This window comes from Brassica napus, chromosome C1 (assembly GCF_020379485.1).
Source record: "Brassica napus cultivar Da-Ae chromosome C1, Da-Ae, whole genome shotgun sequence".
In the NCBI taxonomy this organism is placed as follows: domain Eukaryota; kingdom Viridiplantae; phylum Streptophyta; class Magnoliopsida; order Brassicales; family Brassicaceae; genus Brassica; species Brassica napus.
In genome coordinates, this window is record NC_063444.1 from 11,808,118 (window position 1) to 11,826,077 (window position 17,960).

Here is a 17,960-nt window from a genome sequence, read left to right on the forward strand (position 1 = left end):
CATGAAGTTCTGAACGAGCACATATATCGACTAAATCCAGTCTTGACTTCAAATTATCCTTTGTTTTACCTTGAACATTAAGGATCGTGTTCATGAGATTGTCAAAAAAGTTCTTCTCAATATGCATGACATCTAAATTATGCCTTAGCAGATGATCCTCCCAGTATGGCAGATCCCAGAAAATACTTTTTTTGTGCCAGTTATGTAGTTCTCCAACAGCATCTACCGGAAAACGCTCATGTCCACCGACTTCTGGCGTCCTTTCTGCACCAAAATCTCTTAGTTGTATCTTCAAATCTTTCCCACAAATTTCCGGAGGTGGACTGTCAAACACCCTCTTGTTCTTCGTAAACAAATTCCTACTCCTACGATATGGATGATCAGGTGGTAGGAATCTCCTGTGACAGTCAAACCAACACGTTTTCCTTCCGTGCTTTAGTTGGAAAGCATCAGTGTTATCTTGACAATATGGACATGATAGCCTTCCATGCGTTGTCCATCCAGACAACATACCATATGCTGGAAAATCACTTATTGTCCACATTAGTACTGCCCGCATTTGAAAGTTTTCTTTACACGAAACATCGTATGTTTCAGCACCTTGAGCCCATAGTTGTTGCAACTCATATATTAGTGGCTGAAGAAACACATCAAGTGATCTCTTAGGATGCTCTGGTCCGGGAACGAGAATCGAGAGAAACAAAAACTCTCGTCGCAAGCACAAGTTTGGGGGGAGGTTGTATGGTGTAAGAATGACGGGCCATAGAGAATACTGTCTTCCACTCTTGCCAAACGGACTGAAACCATCAGTACATAATCCAAGGTAGACATTTCTTCTCTCATACGCAAAGTCGGGATACTTTGATTGGAAATGCTTCCACGCTTTTGCATCTGAAGGATGTCTGATCTCACCATCTGTTGAGTGCTCCGCATGCCATCTCATTGGTTGCGCTGTGCGTTCAGACAGATACAACCTCTGCAACCTTTCCGTCAAAGGTAAATACCACATCCTTTTATATGGCACTGGAACTCTTCCAATTGTATCTTTATAACGAGGCTTTCCACAAAATTTGCATGTAACCCGCTGTTCATCCACCCTCCAATAAATCATGCAGTTGTCGCTGCATACATCTATTACCTGATACGATAAACCAAGACCAGCTACGAGTTTCTGAACCTCGTAGTATGAACCAGGAGCTACATTATCCTCGGGTAGAATACCTTTTACAAAATCAGCAATCGCATCCACACAGTCTTCAGCCAAATTATAATCTGTTTTAATGCCCATCAATCTTGTAGCAGATGATAAAGCTGAATGACCATCTCTGCAACCTTCGTACAATGGTTGCTTTCCAGCATCCAACATATCATAAAATCTCCTAGCTTCTGCATTGGGTAAATCTTCCCCTCTAAAATGATCATTTACCATCTGCTCAGTACCTACACCATAATCTACATCCGTTCTAATTGGTTCTTCTAATCTAACCGCTGGCTGAGGTTCACTAGTACTACCATGTTCATAATCAGTTTCCCCATGATGATACCAAATTTTGTAACTTCGTGTAAACCCACTCAAATATAGATGAGTCCAAACATCCCACTCTTTAATAACCTTTCTATTTTTACAATTAGAGCAAGGACATCTTAACATACCTGTTTTTGCTTCCGGTTGTCGGTGAACTAACCCCATGAATTCAGTTATACCTCGTTGGTATTCTTCCGTAAGCAATCTCGTGTTCGGATCCAAATGAGGTCGATCGATCCAAGAACGAAAATAATTTGAAGAAGACATATTTTTTATGAATCAAATTCGTGTGTAAATAGAGTAAGAGGGAGGATGAAGATATGAAGTGAATGAAGAGGAAGAGGAGTGCTTGTATTTATAGTTTAAATCCTGCCGACATACCGAGGAAATTCCGACGGAATTCCGACGGACAAAACTAGTTCGTCGGAATTTCCTCGGAATTTTGTAAAATACCCCAACGGCTCTCCAACGGCTATAATATTTCCTCGGAATTCATCGGTTTTTTCCGAGGAACAGAGTTTTCCTCGGAATATTCCGACGGACTGTAGTTTCCTCGGAATCCCGTCGGTATATTCCGAGGAAATTCCGAGGAAACCCAATTTTGTGTTTCCTCGGAATTTCCTCGGAAATTCCTCGATATGTTCCGAGGATTTCATTTTCCGTCGGAATGTCCGTCAGAATATCGCTGTTTTCTTGTAGTGTAGGTGTTATTCAAACCGCAAAACGTTGTTTTCGGTTTAAAAACCCTATTTCCTCGGAATTTCCTCGGAATATTCCGAGGGAATTCCGAGGAAACCCTTTTCTTCCTCAGAATTCCGTCGAAATATTCCGAGGAACTAGTGTTTGGGGTTTCAAAACGTCAATTTTTTTTTTAAAACGGATCGATCGATGGATATATGTCCAAAAACGCATCGATCGATCACTAAGATGGACCAAAGCGTAATAATGTGATCGATCGATGAGATTATTCCATCGATCGATCGAGGATATCAAGTGTTCCTCGGAATTTCCTCGGAATTTCCTCGGAATATTCCGAGGAAATTCTGAGGAACTAGTGTTTGGGGTTTCAAAATCTCGAATGTTTTTTTATAAACGGATCGATCGATGTATTTATGTCCAAAAACGCATCGATCGATCACTAAGATGGACCAAAGCGTAACAATGTGATCGATCGATGGGTATATGTCCAAAAATGCATCGATCGATCACTAGTTCGTCGGAATTTCCTCGGAATATTCCGACGGATTGATGTTTCCTCGGAATTCCGTCGGTATATTCCGAGGAAATTCCACGGGAAATTCCGAGGATTTTATTTTCCGTCGGAATGTCCGTCAGAATACCGATGTTTTCTTGTAGTGAATTCAAAATTAATATTTTCTTCATTATAAATCCATATCAATCGTAAGTTTGATTCAAATTATCTTTTTTTTTCTTTTGGTTTTGATGTGACTATACTGCCGGTTAACCAGTTAAACCAACACTATACATATATTAATCCTTACCCATAGATTTAAAACCATCAATAAGTTTTGTGATAAAATTCGTTTTTTTTTTCCTTCTAAATAAACCTATACCAATCGGTAGTTTTGAAACAGCTACAAAATTTGTGATCAAAGTGAAAAATATATTTTTCTCAAAAAGCAAGTATAATCATAAAATCAATTTAGTTGTAATATTTTTTAACTTGAAAAGCAAGTATATAGGAGCAAAATATCTCAATAGATACGAATTTTCTAGATTTTTTGCTTGAGACTTGCAACTTCTAATATTCTAACGATATATATCAAACATATTTGTTAGATTTCACTAATTGTTGTTGCCGTTATCTACTCAACAAATCTACTATATTTTCCATAACAACTAATACATAATATCGTACTATTTAATGTCTATTAATTATAGATTTCAAAGAATATGCTCTCTACAATATCCTAACTATTTAACCATCTATAAATAACGACGCTAAGAATCATACTTCGAAATATTACAATATTTTCGAGGTAACAATAAAAAACTATTTACCAATCTTTATAAATAATTACGAGTTAAATATTGAAATAACAATCCAAAAAACATAATAAAAAAACGTGATGTATGTGACAGTTTGAAATAATTTATTTAATAAAAAACATATATGGTAAAATTATTATGTTTTTAAAAGTGATAAACACACTTTATATATATTATAATATATTCCAATTTATAATTGTAAACAAAATGTTTATATAAAAAAAAATGGAAACAAACACCCGCGCGGTTGCGCGGATCGAGATCTAGTATTTTTTATAAGATGAAAAAAGGAATATAAGTATACAAAGATATATTGTTTCCTTGCTAATTTATACCATTAAATATTTGTGTGTTAGTATTAATTGTGTATGGAAACCTTGAGATATTTGATTGATCATCACTTTAATTACCATCGGCAAATCAATCACTTTAAAATAGATGAGCCTTGCTTTTCTTCCCCTTCATCATTCATATCCATTTCTGAAACCTAAATAATACTTCCAAAAAAGCTTTCCTACCTCACTAATGGCCGTTTTTAACTCAGTTGCAAATTAATTTGAAACCATTCAAATCAATGAAAGTTTAATTTGATTTTTGAGAAACTTATATTATATCATATGAATAGTAAATGAATTTATTATATCTTCATTGCTTATATATATATATATGTGTGTATATATATTTATTTTAGATGATTCCAGTCACTTCATTTTGATTTTAAAGCAATGGAGTTCAAGACTTTTGATTTACTATATTGTCGAAGATCTATTTTACAATATACTTTTGGATTTGTAGAGTGAAAATAAAATCTATGTTTTGGAGGGTTGAAGAGCCTTCAGTATGCATATGCCTGCAATTATGTTTCTAAATTTCGAGAAATACATTCCTATATTATATTTATGTTTTAGTTTGATATGAGCTATTTTAATTAAAAAATTCTTTAAAATTTTAAATTAAGAATTTTTTTTACTAATATGAGTTATTTTGTAATTTAAGCATTTAAATTTAAATGATATAAAAATTATAGTTATTATTAATCCATTGATCTTTTTCTTTATCTTTTCTATATTAATGCATAAATATATAAATACTAATATTTTGAAAAAATAAAATTATTAGAAAAGTCACGTAATTTTTTTATCAAAGAAAAGTCATGTACTATTGCCAAAGAAAACTAAGTAAACATACTTTTCAGTATTTGTTAAAAAGTAGGTAGGTATTTTAAATCGGATCCCTAAATTCTGGAGAATCTATTTTGCAAAAATCTTGATTGGTAAAGAAAATAATTTTTATAAAAAAAAAACCATAAACTATTTTAAAACGGCAAACAATCGAACTCTTAATAATTCTAAAATGTGGTAAAACATCCAACTTAATTTTAATTATAATATACATACGTTTGACGTCAAAAAAAAATTATAATATGCATACTCTAAATTTTGTAATTTACACATTTTAATAACTATCTCATCCCGGGCAGGATCACTACCTTGTTGTTCTTAAGAATAAATCATTCAATATCATAATAACTACTACGTTAAACAAATTAAATTCAAGCCTTGATGAACAATTTTCTTAGTGACGAAAGTTGTTTAATAGATGTGTATTACGATATGTCTTTGGTCGTTGGTCATAAACAAAATGTAGTACTGCAAGTCTGCAATAAATCTGGTGTTGTATACTTGTCTTGTATCTTTCTGTCAAGTAATCTAGCCTTATCTTGTATATTTCTGTCAACCAATCTGTCTTTGTCGTATTAGTTTTTATTATATAACATTGTTTACGTAAAATTATAACTAATACGTTAAACAAATTAAATTCAAACTTTGATGCAAACTTTTTAGAAAAATTTACCCTCTGAGCCACTTTTTGATTTTGCTATTACATTTCAAGCCACTTTCCACTTGACACATACATTATAGTGTATGAAAGACATTAATATCCTCCAACTAAAAACAAAACTATCTATCGTTCAGTTGAGTTACCAAAACAACATGTGGGCCATCTCTTTTTTTTCTTCCCACTTTATCAGTTCGAAAATTAATAAAAAACAAAAAAAAAAATCCAGATATTTTGTTATTGGGTTCACACAACAACCATCTATTTTTTTGCATCTACAATTAAATGTATCTTGTCCATGGAACCTCGTCCACAGAACTTTGTCCATAGAACTTTATACACAACATTTTTTTATCAAACTTCTTATACACAAAACAAACTTCATCCACCAAAATTGTAAGTTTAAGGAAAAGCAGAAAATATATAAATTGAAAAAACAATGTTTGATATGAACTCGTCCACATGAAAATAAGATGAAAGAAGTTCAATGTGGATGGATTCATTGTGTATGGAAGCATCGTGGATGAGAACTTTGTGGACAACTATTACGGATGAAAGTATCGTGGATGGTTGTGTTGTTTATGGTTTCATCATAAATGATTTGTTTCTCCGGAACCTGAAATTAGATCGTTGTCTACACGGACCATGTCCACACATGCGTTGTCAACAACTACCCTTGTGGACAATCACATTGCGCATGCATCTTCTCAACCATGCTATATTGTGTATGATAGCAGTGCTCATCCACAACCTGCATGACAATATCCCTATGTAATATATTAACAGAACGGTATACTAGTTTAGTTTCTATATCCACAAACCTGAATTAGCATTCTTTCAATACGTGTACATGTTAACGTCCACATCCACACATTACAATCATTGTGTATGTATATATGTATAGATTTTAAAATATCACAAAAAACATATCAAAGTGGATATCAAATTATAGAGAAAAGAAAAACATAATTTATCATATCAATAAATTAGTTATATATACCTTTAATTTTAAAAATATACAAAACAAAACATTAAGAGGTATACTAAATAATAATAATAATAAAAAGTATTTTTCTGGAAACACACTCTCTTTCTCTCTTGAAACCAAATCGATTTTCTTTTCCCTTTCATTAAGGGCATTATTGTCTGAAATTTAACTTCAGGCAAGGGAAATTGTCTCTAATGTGAAATGTGACTTTGAATGTAAGGCAAATCCAGAATGTGGTGACCTATAGTGTAATCAACTCAAATTTTTATATACTGACGAAAAGGAAATCTATCTCTAACAGAAAGTTGTTTTTTTCTTCCCTTTTTGGTCAATCAGAAAGAAAGTTGTTTTAATAGATGTGTATTACGATGTCTTTGGTTTTTTTTTTTGGAGTTTTGGTCGTAAACAATGTAGTACCACAACCAACCAAGCGAGTCTAGCGTTATCTTGTTTATATTAGTCAACCAATCTGTCTATATAATTCATTCGGGCCAAATCATGTGTTTTAGGGAATATTCCAAAATATATGTCTAGATGCAACCCTGGATATGAGTCAATTCCATTACCAATTGGTTTTGAAATTGAAATTTATTGACCTAAGTAAGGATTTTACTCGTAGGCTGTTAAAGTCTACTAGTGTTAGGGATAACTTAGGAGTAAGATGAATATTTTATAGCCTAACTGTTATTGACCAGTAAAATCCTTAAAATTCATAAGAACTCAAACAGAAGAATACTATAGAAATCATATTCTGACAACAATTAATTGATTCAGATTATAGTAATATTTAGATATATTATATTTAAGATTCACAAATTTCAGACTTTACTTTTATAACTGAACTGTAATAGTCCTAGTCCAACATATTTAGTTTGAAAGATACGTATCGTTTTCTCTAAATTATCCCCCGTAACATCATCTAGACTGAACGAGTCAAAATTTCATATTGGAAATTTAAAAGAATGTTTTGAGTGAAATTGGGTTCAAGGTTCGTCGAGCAAACATTCAAGATCCATTTGAGATTCAGTTCGAGATACACATCAATAACAAACATCAGTTATCCGTGTGGTTGGTAATCAGGTATCACCACTTGATTAATCTACTCATGCAAGAGATTCAAACTTTTTTTACAAATGAATGATTTAAGTTCGGATTTGCGTTGATGTCGATGTCAAGAAGGTATTACCCTTACTAGTTGACTATTTGGACACCGAAAACTCTCCTCTCATTTGATATTTCTTTTTCATGTGAAACAAAATATAACGACAAACTTAATAAGGTTATTACACTTAGAGAACATAGACAAAATGTTTGGGAATGACAAGTAGAGACTTTAATTTGGCTAAGACACAACACAAGTCAAATAAAATAATATCAGTTTCTTGCAAAGAAAGGTTCACATCTGAAAATGAAAAAGAAGGTTCACAACTGCGATATATAACCTAACCAAAATTCAACTCCAACACAAATCAAACTCATAGTAGCATAAAAGACTACAATATTTTAGGTGTGTGCACAGATTGAAAACTAGCAAAATTTCAGTATTTGTGGTTTCTTCCAGATTATATGAATATCAAACTGTTGATCAAACAAAAACAAATATCTAATTTTCTGATTTTTGATATTTCAAAAATAAGGATATCTGAAGAATTAATAGATATTAGTAGATATTTGTGAATGCTTACGAGTATTTCACATTTTTTGTTTAAAACAAATAAATCTAGAAATTGGGTACAACTATAAAGATCTTATTTTCTTTCTTGATTTAAAACATTTCTCAGACTAAGATATTAATTTTTAGTATTTAGTTTGCTTTAAAAATTTACGAACATCCATTTATTATCATATCAAAACAAATAATGGATCAAATCAAAATTTACGAAAAATATGTCCAGCCCTACAATAAATTTTCCATAAACAAATTGTGTGCGTTATAGAGATGTCAATTGAGCTGGTCAGCTAGCTCGGCCTGTCTACAACATGCAAATCATAGGAATATTGAATCAGGTCTGGTCCGTTCTAAAAATATTTTACACATATATTTTTAAATTCGGTCCTGTCTTATTAGGACTATAGGGTTTTCAGGTTTTTTAGACTTTTCGAGATAATTTACTATAGTTGTGTCTAACACTTCTCTGATTCTGAAACATCTAAATTTTTATAAACAATGAGTTCCAATATATCGTCTTTCAAATACACTTTGAAATCATATTATAATTAAGTCAAATTTAATAATATTTAAATAATTAAATGTTGTAAATTAAAACTAAATATGTAGAATAAAAGTTATGTCAGACACATTTAAAAGTCTTACACTGATTTTTTGGCAAAAAACATATTCTACATGACGAAAGAATATTTATCGATTTTGAAATGTCTTTTGTAATGATAAAAGAAAAGTAGAATCACATCTTCCATATTTGTTTTGTTAGTGTTTGGATAAAGAGTATTGAAACAATATGTCAATACTAAGAATAGCTCTAATCACAAATGATGATATTATCTAACCTAAAATGTAGAACTGTGAGTTTTTGAAACCATAAACCAAAGATGCTTAATCCCAAAACATCAATAATCCAAATGGATTTCGCCCTTATTTTTGGGTTTATGTAACTAAGCTGAAGTCCAATAATTAATAGTTCTGAGCAGATTTGGACTCCGGATTAACATGTCTAGTGCATTCTCACACTCACTTTTCATCTTCGAAAAATGGGTTAAAAACATGACGTTTGAAACATTATTTAAAATCTTTGTAGCCGAATTAAAACATAATCTGTAGAAGAACACATGGCTAAAAAACCTACAGAGTCCAGACACTCATTACAGTTCCCTTTAGAAGTGCCATTATAGATTCTTGCCCTCATGCATTCGAAGTCTACTTCTTGATAGGATATGAAGCAACCAGCGTGATTCCACATATACCTGCTGGATCTTGAATGTTACGAGCCATCTTACCGAAGCCAGCTTCTCCCCATATCGTTCCCCATGAGTTCTTCACGATCCAATAGTCTTGACCGTTCTCACTACCGTACCCCACGATAACAACCGCATGGTCAAGCTGTGTCCCGCAAGGTCCATTATATACACCCTTAATGACACAAAACATATAAACAAGTACAATATAAGTTTATCGATTGAATATATTTTGGATTTATAAGAAAATGGATTCTAAAGGTAGGGTTAGCTATGTGCTCATATATATACCGATTTATAGAGCATGAATTCTCGGGATTTTTTGTCAATGCCAACACTCACGGGTTGGTGAGCAACGGCTTTCTTTAAAGACATCTCATCATTCACTGGCAAATCCTCGTAGCCGTCAATTTTAACGACCTTGTTTGCACTCTTCTGCCATTAACGTACCCAGAAAAAAACAAAGAAGTGAAACTTGTTAGTGAAACGTAAGCAATTATATATGGGTGTTTAGTAACGGAACCACTAGTAGATGAACCTCGTTGTGGTTACAGTTGCCTTGAACGGCCTTGTATGGATAATCAATTTGGGAAACAAGACCAATATTGTTATTGATAAGGAACTTAAAAGATATGTCCATATAGCCTCTTCCATCACAACCGTAATTACCGGTGTTGCAATCAACCAATTGTTGCTCGGAGAGTGAGATTAACTCTCCTGTCACGATCTTGTTTATTCCCTCCACAGCTGCTACTGAGGAGAATGCCCAGCAGCTACCTTTCATTTCAATAATGAAAAGTTTATATTAATATTGTAACCAATATATTGAAAGTGAAAAATGTACGGATCCAAATTGTTATAATTTAAATCACATCTTTAGTTAAGATAACAGTATAATATTCAATGAATATTTTTTATCTTTAATTAAGATAACAGTATAATATTCAATTAAAAAAATATTATGGTTTGATTATTTTGAATATATTTATACATATATATATGCATGAGCCTGAAGATTCACTTACTATAGTAGTAGTTAGAATATTCTGTTAATGTTAGGACCAAAGATGGGAACTTGAGAAAAAATGAAATTGCCTAAATCACCGTGAGGAGATTATCTGTGAATGAATGTGAAAGGCAAAAAAAAAGTACTTACTGCAAGAGCCTTGGTCTTTAACCGCCGTCACGGCACCTTCTTTTCTCCAGTCAACGGACTCTGGGAGCTGATCTCCGGGAAGTGACACGTACCTATGACTGACTCTGCGAGCCCTTTGTATCGGTTCATTATCATGGCGTCCAGACGAAAGATCTCGGTACTCTTCAACGGTTAGGTCAGCAAACCGAGTCAAACCGAGCTGGTAACTGAGGTTCTTGGCGTTGTGTTGGTCGACAAAACGAAGATTGTCCTTAAAGATCTCAAAACGCCGTTGCCTCTCTCCGAGAGCATTGACATAACTCTTCCCGTGAGTGGACAACCACGTTTGGAAGATGAACCCAACCTCGACGTTGCTCCGGCGACCACTGTGGGATACGACGGGAATGTCCACGGCCGAAGACGGCGAAAGAAAGAATATTATCAAAAGAAAGAGGATTGTCATGCAAGCTGCTCTAGCAAAACCCATTCGTAATGATATATTGCGACTTGTGAGATATGTGAGATATATAGTGTAAGATGGGCATAGCAAAACACATTCGTATATTTTGTTTTCGACTTACCTTATGCATGGATTAAATATTTCTGGCAAATGGTATATTCAGATTCATTTCCTCAATTCTCTTCTTTTTTTTCTGAAACACTTAAAATATAATAGTGCCGATTCATTTCCTTTTCAAAAAAAGAATAATTACTCGTAGATACATCGTAAATTGTAAGGTATTTAGAGCTGCCAAATCTTTTTTCCCTTGATTCCATATTACTCCGGAAATCTATCTTATTAAAATAGAAACATTACAACTTTTTCTAGGTGGATTTTTAAGTTGGACATCACATTATTATTCTTAGTCTAACCATACATTTTAATATTTCCTTTATCGGTTCAATATAGTCCATTTAACTCCATCATCTAATATATATTTATATCCACCGTATCATACTCCACCATAAAAATATACATCTGTTAAAAACCCCTCCCTCTAATGTGAAACGTTAACATACATATATATCAAAGTTACGCTATATAAAAATTCTTAACTTTACACTCTCACATTGTCATACTTATATTATATACTTATATTATATCAAAGTTACACTATATAAAAAACCCGCTCTTTACACTGGTCCATATATCACGTTTTGGCATTGATTAGTCATTATATTTTAAAATACTTATTATGCTACAAAACTTCATATGTTACAAAACTCATATGGTCGTATGAATTATATTTTAAAATACTCATATGGTCGTATGAAGTAACAAAACTTAAAAATGCCTAACAAAAAACTTTTATAACAAAACCCGAGTATATTTCCATTTGAAACCGAATTTGAAACAGAAGATTTGATTTCAACCGTATATTCTTATTTCAATAACATAAACATCAGTTTATACTTTATAAAAAACGTTTATAACAAAACCCCTTCCCCAAGTTGTGCATATATGCCTAAAATCTCGGATATGGAAAACCCCCTTCTCCAAGTTTGTTAGAATAAAATCTAGAGATTTTGTATTTATTATAACTAACCTAATAGGTTAGGGAATATTCTTTACCTCCCACTTAAATGTCTCCATAAATATGACTCTTCTTATTCAGCATTCGACATCCACAAAAAGTTCCCAAAAAAAAATGTCTAAACCAAGCACAAAAGTTCTAATCGATGGTGTGAAACCTGTCAGGCACAATTGGCAAATTCGAGTTAAAGTGCTTCATTCTTGGAACCTGTCAGGCACCTAACTTCATGTACCTCTTGTGGCAGTCGGGCTGATATAGTTTTGGCTTCTTTGAATTCGTCGTATCTTTGGGAGCATTGCAAAGTTTTCAAATTGACAAAGGAATATGCGATTGTTGTCTGTTGGTCTAACTCCTTAAGAAGCTACTGATATTAAGGATTTTTCTGAATGGATATTAGATGTTGGAGATGGTAAACTATCTGAGCCTAATGATGGTGAGGCTCTAATCGATATACCAGAGGAGTTTCTCATATTAGACACAAATGAGCCTATAGAAGCGATAAGCAAGGCAGTGTATGGAGAATCATCTTTGTTACAAGGAAACAAGAACCCAAAGTTTTTCCAGGAGAGAGCTATTCTATGTCCAACAAACGAGGATATCAATACTATTAACGAATACATGTTGGATAAACTTGATGGTAAATTCTCATATTTCGTCTTCAAAATACTATATTATATAGTGTTTTATCTGAGCTCTGAGAGTATATAACTAAGATTTTTATAAAACGCAGGTGAAGAAAAGATTTATCTAAGCTCTGATAGTATTGATCCGGCTGATGTAAGATCAGTTAACGATGAAGGCCTAGGTCCAGATTTTCTAAACAGCATTAAGGTCTCTGGTTTGCCAAATCATAGTATAAGACTGAAGATTGGATGTCCAGTCATGGTACTGAGGAATATTGCTCCTACATAAGGATTAATGAACGGAACAAGATTAGTGATTACTGAACTAATGCCGTTTATGGTGGGAGCTAAGATACTTACAGGGGAAAAAGTTGGTGATACTGTCTACATTCCTAGGTTATTGATCACACCATCAGACACCAAATTGCCTTTCAAGATGCGTAGAAGGCAACTTCCACTGGCTGTGGCTTTTGCAATTACAATCAACAAAAGCCAAGGTCAATCACTCTCGGAAGTTGGAATTTATTTACCAAGACCAGTGTTCTCACATGGACAGCTTTATGTAGCTATTTCTAGAGTGACATCGAAAAAGGGTCTGAAGATTCTGATAGTCGACAAAGATGGAAAACCTCAGCGAAAAACAATGAATGTTGTTTTCAAAGAGGTTTTCAACAACTTCGGAGACTAAATTCAGCAGTCGACAAGGTTAGGCAATGATTAGTCATTTTGATTTAAATTACCTACTCTCTATGTTGACCCGCTATACTATTAAGGTGTGTTGTATTTTATTATATGTTTTTAGCGCAGTGAGTTTCTGGTTTGGAAGCGTGAGAGCTGTGGAAACGTGAGAAGTGTGGAAGCGTAAGAATTGCTACTATCCAGAATCAGTTTTTTTTCGTTAGTTTTGGTTTTTTACAACTATCTATTTGTCTTTCACGCAATGTTGACATACGTTTCTAAATACATATCATAATAATTCATTATTTGCTTGATAATTTTCATCTAAAACAGTACAAACATTTCAGCACATCAAACATTCTCCAGGGAAAAACCTATCTACCATTTACAGTTCCACTTAAATCTTCTAAAAGTAATCTAAATTTCCCAGATAACTTACTTTATATTTTGATGCAAGACATTGTCGCCATGGAAAACTCCTGAATTGCTTTTGTGTATCTCCATGATGCTTTTCCCGTTTATGCTTCTCCCGTTTTGTTAGGATACTACAAAATAAAACAAAACCAAAGACCATAAGAATACTTTTAGAAGATTTCCATGGAAAACTAGGGACAGTTCAGGAACGGCTGTGAGTGGCCATGGAAAACTCCTGGTAGCAATCTAACAATCTTGATCAGAGAACAAAATGTAAAACTGATAGAAAGAATGACGATACTTTTAACCGAAAAAAATAAAAACGATTGATAGTCCAACCTTTACTCGATAGCTAGATTAAAACTATGTATCCAATTCAACAATTTTGTATTAACATAAATCTTTATTTCAATCTAGATTTGTATCTTATTTTTTTATCTTTGATTATTATGAATATCGAGGAAGACGAACAGATCAGAGAGAGATACTGACAAAGAAAACTTACAGAGAATGTAAGAACCCGTGAATTTCTCAATCGAGGATATTGATAGCCGATCTTATAGGAATCGATAAATCTAGCCACAAACAAATCAATCTCTATAAGAACAAGAAAATCAGCCTCGATTGAAGACCGGATGAAAACAAAGTATAAGAATATAGATTCTAACCTTTTGAGTATATCTATCGATGCGCTAGCTCTGTTTACGAGAATGAAGAAAGAAATTTTGGTGTTCTCTGAAATACAAAATCTTGATTGGGTGACTGTTAAACTTGAATCGATGAAGAAAGAAATTTTTTTTTGTTATGCTTCCAAAAAAAAGACACGTTTATGTCCGTAGAATAAAATAAAGTAAGGAAAAAAAAAAACAAAACCGTTTTTATTATTTCTTTTCCTGGACTAATGCTGTTACTTATGGGCTTATTGTTTTGATATGGACTTGTGGATTACAATAAATTTTTGCTTTATGGATCATAATAGTTAGATTGCCATCTATTCTATTAAAAAAAACAATTATATGATTGCACTTAATTTTTTAACCAAACACATTTTGTTTCTTTATTTCTTATAATTTCAGCATACACATTGAAAATACTATTCTATTAATAAAAAAAACATAAACTATTATTTTTTTCGATTAGTACACTTCTATTTACATTACTTAAACAAAAAAAAAATTGTTATATCTATCAATTAAAACATTTATATATCCGCATGGAGTTAATCTATTAATTTTTTTTTTAAAAAAAAAATCACTTTTGTTTGTTTTTCTATTTTATTATTACAATTATTTTATTATAATAATAATGATGACTTCAGAGATGTTAGTCTATATCGTTTTCGTTAATGTTAGATTAGTATTTTCACCTTATGTCTATGTTTATAATATATTGATATGTTAATCCAAATTGTATTGGTTACTATTAGGTTAGTGTTTCACTGAACATCTATAATACACAGTTATTTTGATCCAAATCGTATTACTGTGTATTATGTTAGTCTTTTCATTGCACGGTTATATCTCTAATATAACGATGAAAAACTACTAATACAAAACACAGTTTAAATATTGTTCTTTAAACAAAAAAAGGAATTGGACAAACTCGAAATGTATACAAACAAAAATAAAACTCGCGCGGGCGCACGGATCATGATCTAGTACATCTTAAAATAAGGATAATTTCTTAGGAAATGCTAACATTTTGAATATTGACTAAAGTCTAAAAGTCAATTCCATATATTTCATACATGTTTGTCTTCAAACCATACATTTTCCTGTGATTTATATCCGTGGCTGTAAATAGTATACTGGCTACAGCTTGATCAGCAGTGGTTACTTTGAGCTATTGATGTGAGAAATCTCTGAGAGAGTGTAGTGAGCCAAGGCCTTATCACGATTTAGCCTGGCCCATCATATAAAATGTTTTGTCCAAATGATTTCGTGTTTTTATTATGGCGTAATTATCCAAAAACTTATTGAATCAAAAACTAAACACATTAAACCTTTTTTCAATCCGCCGAGTTGGATCATGGATGCATTTGTCTTTGATTCTGACTACATATATCAGAAGTGGATAATACTTATTATTATAATGAATTTGATTAATTGTTAATTCTGCTGTTTTTTCATTTTGTATCCATTAATTTCCTCTTTAGATTCTAAAAGAACGCGTTTAAATTAATTCGTGTTGTGTAACAGCAAACGCGTTTAAATTCATTTTCGTGGTTGTCATGTGACTACGAAACAAAATAACGATAATATATATAATATATTTCGTATTTGTCGCTTTTGATTGCTTTTGATTGTTAAAAATGCCTTTGTGACAATGATATGGAACTTCAGTTTTCTATTCATGTATTTAGAATTGAAGATTTGATATCGATTGGGATTGTGCGCGTTATTTGTGGAACTGAGAATATGGTTTAAAGCAATTAATTCCTTAATTAAAAGCTAACTAGACCCTGACATGCACGTCAGCGCGGATATGAATTTTCAGTTTTTAATTATTTATTTTATTAAATGATGTATTTGTAATATTCGTTCATATTATATTCATTAAGTAAATATTTTTTTTGCATCTTAAACTATCTATTTTTACGAATGTGTGATATCATATAAAAATATAAAAAAAATGAGTATAGAGTTAATTAGATAATTTTAAAAACATAAATTTTTTCTTTCGTGTGCGATATCATATAAATAATGATCCTCCCAGTTAACAAAAATCATGATTATTTTATGTGTAATTTTTTTTATTTTGACTATTTCCTTAAAACTATATTAAATTTTACATATTTTAATTTGAATATTTTTAATAACTTTACCTTTTTTATTTGAAATGCAACTCAATACTTTTTAAACAATTATAACAAAATATTTAAAAAATATTTCTAGAATTTGTTTGAAAAATATGAAAATTACATTTTAAATTAAAATTATCCTAAAATATGATAAGTTTTGATGTAAACGAAAACTCAAATTATGTCAAAAATAATGATATTCAATGATAATAACAATTTTAATTGATTATTTTTAAAAAAATACATTTACAAAAATATTATTTGAAAGAAAATTCATTTATCTTTCAATATAAAATGAAAATATTATAATTAAATAATACAAAATATAAATAAAAATCATAAATTTAGCAAATGACAACTGAGTTATATTATGCTAAAAAAAATTTTCTAACAATTTATCAAATGACAAATGAGTTATGAGCAAATAATACCATATAATTTTTTTAAACCAAGCCATTCTTAAATATTTTTTGAATAAATAATTATTTTTAAATTTAATCAACTGAAAATAATATCCGTACAATTGTGTGAGTCAAATTCTAGTTTTATTGATGCATGTTATATATTAGTGCTGCATGTTTTAGGTAACATTTTAATGATGCACGTTTTTAAAAATCTCCATTATTAAAATTATGCACGTAAAGATAACTCATGAGTTTTTTTAGTTGATTAAATGACATTATGTCCAAATTTATTTAAAGATATTTCATTAAGGTAACTGAAAAAGATAAACAATAAAATATGAAGTTTAAATTAATTTAAGCATATTTCATTAATGTAACTGAAAAAACAAGTAATAAATTAGGCAATTCTATTCATTTTAGGATATTTTATAAATGCAATTGAAAAAATAAAAAAAAAAAGTTTAATTAATAAGTAAGAATATTTTTAAATGGGTACTTGTCTTTTAATAATATAGATAGATGACATACACCAAAAGTTGTTGATCACTTTATACTGCCATGTGTCTTTCTTTATAATCACTCTCTCTCTCTAGCGCTAAAGTGGTATTAAAAAAGGGTTGCAAAGAGGTTTCTGATAACAAACGGCGTTTGTATAACTGTTTATTGTTCTTTTCTAACCGTCATTAGCGGTTTAATTTCACCGACCACTTTAAATGACTTTAAAATTTATATAAGAGGCCAGTTCATGCTACCCCGTAATTACCGCTTCCATTTATTGACCGCCCTAATTTTTGCGATACATTGATATACACTCTCTCTCCGTATTTAAATAAAAAATGGTGTCTTATAATTTGTTGTTATATTTGAAAGATTAATTTTAAATTTAAACTCATGTATTTTTTTATAAAGGTAAATGGTGAAATTCTATTAAAATTGAAATAAAAATTTAAAATTAATTGAAATAAAATTCTATTAAAATTGAAATTAAAATTAAAAATTAGTAGATGAAAGTTAAATATTAAAAACTTAATATATATAAATAAATTAAAAATATCTTCTTCAAATATTGAAGAAGTATATTAGAACATTGTGTGCA

General features: G+C 31.4%; 1 protein-coding gene across 1 annotated transcript; it reads right to left on the bottom strand.

Annotated features, from left to right (window-relative positions):
• Window positions 1–6,753: 6,753 nt before the first annotated feature.
• Window positions 6,754–12,516, bottom strand: LOC106436546 (probable cysteine protease RDL6). Its single transcript, XM_048746125.1, has 4 exons — window positions 10,432–12,516; window positions 9,814–10,052; window positions 9,567–9,710; window positions 6,754–9,450 (listed from the first exon to the last, which is right to left on the bottom strand). The coding sequence occupies exons 1-4, from the start codon at window positions 10,895–10,897 to the stop codon at window positions 9,238–9,240; spliced, it is 1,062 nt and encodes a 353-aa protein (XP_048602082.1). The 5' UTR covers window positions 10,898–12,516; the 3' UTR covers window positions 6,754–9,237.
• Window positions 12,517–17,960: the final 5,444 nt, after the last annotated feature.